Genomic DNA, 4,435 nt, shown 5'->3' on the forward strand with positions numbered 1-4,435 from the left:
GACGCGAGGGGCCCCGGGCCCCCCCGCCACAGCCCCTTTTTGGGACCCCCACTTCTCTGCCGAAGAAGGAGCCGCCTGGCTATGAGGAAGCTGTGAGCCAGCAGCCCAGACAGCAGGTAAAGAGGGTGGACCGGGGCCTGGCTGGGTGGGCGGCCGCCTCAGCGGCTGGGCTGGGCTGGGCTGGGCTGGGCTGGGCTGGGCTGGGCTCGGCTCCCACAGTCCCCCGGGCCTGGCTGGAGGGTGGGGCAGGCAGGAGCCAGCCTCGCAGTTCAGAGGCGCCTTGGAGAGAAGCCATCGGGCAGGAGTGAGTGTGGGCTCCGGGAGCCTGAGCGCAGGCCGCCCGGCTCTGTGGGCCTGGCTGCTGGCTCAGGGCCACAAGGTAGGGTCTGTGCCCTGAGCCAGGCTGGGGGGCCTCTTGTTCTAGACTTCCATTTCATTTTCTTATTTCTGCGCCACAGGAAAATGGTTCCTCAAGCCAGCAGATGGATGACCTGTTCGACATTCTGATTCAGAGTGGAGGTAAAGTCCAGGCCCACCGCTCTGCTCCCCGACCTCCTCCTTTCTTCACAAGTTGTCTCCTTTCCTAGGCTGGTTGGTTATTGGGTTTGGTTTCGTTCTTGAACACGATGCCCGGCAGGCCTGGTGCTTTGGATGCGGTAATGTGTGAGACGCGTCCCTTCTCCAAGGCCTGGGCAGGGACTCCCTGGGGTGCCGTCCTCGACCCACGTATGCCTCACCCTGACCTGCTGCGTGGCCGGCGCCGTGCCCGCAGCCCAGGGCGTAGCAGTGAGCCAGAGAGACGTTTGCCTCGGCGGGACTTATAGCCCAGCATGGGGAGATGAATGGTGAATGAAATAAGTAAATTATCGTGTGTCAGACAGGTATTAGGAAAAGCCAGGACGGGAAGGGTCGCAGGTGCGAGGGGTGTCGGGGTCAGCCTCGCCGGGCAGGTGCAGTTTAGCCACAGGCGTCCATGGGGAGCTCCTGAGCCTGCAGGGCTGACGGGCACCCGGGGGTGGGGCGGGGGGTGGGTGGGCGCTGGGCGGAAGCCCATGGGCTCTGGGTGACGCTGGAAGCCATGGCACAGCTTTGAGGGAAGCGTTGCCCCGCTGGAAGGGCAGGAGCAGGGAGGCAGGCGCGGTGGTCCAGGCGTGAGCGGGGTGTGTGGGCCGGGAGGCAGCGGTGAAGCGCAGAAGGGCTGGAACCTGGGTGTATCTTGGAGAGAGCGCCAGTATGGTTTCCTCATGGCTTAGGTGTGTGGCGAGGGGACCCCAGGGCAGCCAAGGATGAGGCCAAGGGTGTGGGGAGTTACTGGGTGCGGCAGCATGAGCGCAGGGGGTGTGGGCCGGGGCGAGTGGGAGCCGCGTCGGTCACAGCCTCAGTCCCTAGACAGCTGAGTGGAGGGCCACATGGCCAGCCCAGGCAAGGTCTGGGCTGAGTCAGGAGTTGGGGAGTTGTTGGCATCGGGGTGAGGGTGGGGGGCGTTTGGAGCAGTGAGGCAGGGCGAGCAGAGAGGGCGAGGTGGAGGCAGGGGCGCAAGCCAATGAAGCTGAGCAGCGGGTGGAGGGTGGGAGTGCGCCCTTGAGAGGATGACATCCTGAGGCCATGGGCTGCTGATGGGCGGTCAGGAAAGAGGAGGACCAAGATCCGGTCCCGGGCTGTGTTGTGGTGGCAGCTGGTGACATCAGCCAGGGTGCTGCAGAGGGGCCATGGCCAGAGCCTGCTTGAAGCGGGTTGAAGAGGCTGGGGCTGTGGGAGACAGCTGGTCAGGCGTTTATACACTAATTCCCCATTCCTCCGTCCCCCCTTGTGCCCCCGTAACCTCTCTTCTCCTTCCTGTCTGTGAATTGATTATTCTAGATACCTTCCCTAAGTGGAATCATACACTATTTGTCCTTTTGTTTCTGGCTGGCTTCACTTAGCGTAATGTCCTCAAGGTTCTTCCATGTTGTAGCTTGTATCAGAATTTCCTTCCTTTTTGTGGCTGAAGAGTATTCCATCGTGTGTATGTACCACATTGTGTTCAGCCCTTCATCCACTGGACATTTGGGTTGTTGCTACCTTTTGGCCATTGTGAGTAATGCTGTATGAACACTGGTATCTGTTTGAGTCTGTTTTCAGTTCTTTGGGGGGTACATACCCAGAAGTGGACTTGCTAGATCATATGGTCATATTCTGTATTTTAATTCTTGAGGAACCACAGAACTGTTTTCCACACAGCTGTGCCATCTTCATTCATACCAGCAACACACAAGCGTTCCAGTTGCTCCACATCCTCACCAACTCTTTTTCTCAAGAAAGTTTTTTGATAATAGCCAGCCTCGTAGTTGTGAAGTCACATATCTCACTGTGGTTTTGACTTGCATTTCCCTAATGCCTAATAACGTCGAGCATCTTTTCGCGAGCTTATAGGCCACTTGAATATCGTCTGTTGGAGAGATGTCTGTCCACTTTTCGGCTGGATTTTGTTGAGTTCTAGTTCTTTATTCTGGATATCATTTATCAGATAGTTTACAGATTTTTTTCTCCCATTCCATGGGTTATCTTACTTGTTTGAATTTTTTGAAGTATAGTTGCTGTGCAGTCTTTTCAGTCTTGATAGTGACCTTTGATGTGCAAAAGTTTTAAATTGTTATGTAGTCGTTTATTTTTTCTTCCATTGCTTGTGCCTTTGGTGTTATAACTAAGAAATCATTAAATCCAGTGTCATGAAGATGTTCCCTTGTAAGAGTTTTGTAGTTTTGGCTCCTAAATTTAGATCTTTGACCCATTTTGAGTTATTTTTTGTATGTGGTGTAAGGCGGGGTCCCAACTGCAGGTCATCGTCAGGCTGGTGTCAGACACCCATTCACTTTCTTGATTGGCAGAGATCTCAGCAGATTTCAAGGAGCCGGGGAAAGAGAAGTCCCCCCCGACAGCAGCCTGCGGGTCACCCCTGGACGCACAGCCGTCGCCGTCCGCCGAGCTCCCTCAGGCTGTCCCGCCTCCATCCGGCTCGCCGGCCCTCCCTGGGCGCCTGGAGGACTTCCTGGAGAGCAGCACAGGGCTGCCCCTGCTGACCGGCGGGCACGAGGGGCCAGAGCCCCTCTCCCTCATCGACGACCTCCACAGCCAGATGCTGAGCAGCTCTGCCATCCTGGACCACCCCCCCTCTCCCATGGACACTTCGGAATTGCACTTTGCGCCTGAGCCCAGTGGTGTGGGCCTGGACCTGGCTGATGGCCACCTGGACGGCATGGACTGGCTGGAGCTGTCGTCGGGCGGGCCGGTGCTCAGCATGGCCCCGAGCACCACAGCCCCCAGCCTCTTCTCCACGGACTTCCTCGACGGCCACGACTTGCAGCTACACTGGGATTCCTGCTTGTAGCTCTGGGGCTGCAGAGCCGGGGGCTGGGAGGGCTGGAAAGTCGGAGACCTCGGGAACTCCAGGGAGCTCAGCGCTCTCCTGCGTGATGCAGCCTCTCCACGTGGTCATGAGTCCTGACAATCACAGGCCCTGCTTTCCCCTCCGTGGGAGGCCGGAGGAGGGTGTCCCCACACCTGGCTCTGGCTCCCCAAGGAGAAGAGCTTCCAAGAAGCAGCTCTGGGTCCCAACCTGGGGTTTCGGAGACCTGGATGGACCAGGGGCTTCTATTTGACCTCCTTTTGTGAGGTCGGGGTGCACCTGTCTGCTGCAGTTTGCTCAGGAGGCGAGGCTGAGGCAGGGCAAGGGGTGCATGTCCTTCCTTCCCTTCCCCTTCCCTGCAAGGGAAGGAACTGGCTGGGCCTCTACCTCACCACCCTCGTGATGCCAACACCACCGACCCAGGCTTCCCGGGAGGGGGGCTCCTGCCATTTTAGTGTCTTGGTGTAGTGTAACCATTTAGTGGTTGGTGGCAAACGTTTTCTGTACAGGTGTATATACCTCTATATTATATATCGCCATACATATATATCTTGGGGGGTGGGTGGGGGGTGAATGCAGCCCCCCACCCCCGGTTCTACTCTGTGCACACGGAAGGGCCTGAAGCCACGGCTCCCGGGGATGAACACAGCTTACCCTGGCCCCACCCATCACTTGTATCTGACACGTATAGACGCCCCGTATAGACGCCTCGTCACAGCCTGTGCCGCACCTGTCCTGCTCCTTATCAGTGCCACGAGGGCGGAGGTGCTTCCTGGCCCCCTGCCCACATTCCCTCCCCCTGCCTCACTGCAGCCACCACGGCCCTGGGACAGCAGTGGAGCCAGAGGTGGCCCTCAAGCTATAGGCCTCCTCCTGCCCTGGGGCCTGGCCTCCCTTCTGGCCTGCTGGTCATTGTCATTCACAGGGGATCAGGGATGAAGTCACCAGAACCAGTGCTGGGACAGAGGTGGGAAAGCTGTGTGAACTTCTTAAAATAAAAACAAAAACCCCGCCTGTCAGTCCATCTCCATGGAATGGAGGGGGGGGGGG

At 58.0% G+C, this 4,435-nt stretch overlaps 1 protein-coding gene across 1 annotated transcript in view; it reads left to right on the forward strand.

The window, feature by feature from the left end:
* MRTFA (myocardin related transcription factor A) overlaps positions 1-3,367 on the forward strand; it is a 170,798-nt gene extending 167,431 nt beyond the window's left edge. Inside the window, exons 16-18 of the mRNA XM_007454102.1 lie at positions 9-116; positions 459-519; positions 2,868-3,367. Coding sequence (XP_007454164.1) covers positions 9-116; positions 459-519; positions 2,868-3,367 — 669 coding nt within the window. The remainder of the gene's footprint in view (positions 1-8; positions 117-458; positions 520-2,867) is intronic.
* Positions 3,368-4,435: the final 1,068 nt, after the last annotated feature.

This window comes from Lipotes vexillifer, unplaced genomic scaffold (genome assembly GCF_000442215.2).
Source record: "Lipotes vexillifer unplaced genomic scaffold, Lipotes_vexillifer_v1.1 scaffold382, whole genome shotgun sequence".
NCBI classification, from domain to species: Eukaryota; Metazoa; Chordata; class Mammalia; order Artiodactyla; family Lipotidae; genus Lipotes; species Lipotes vexillifer.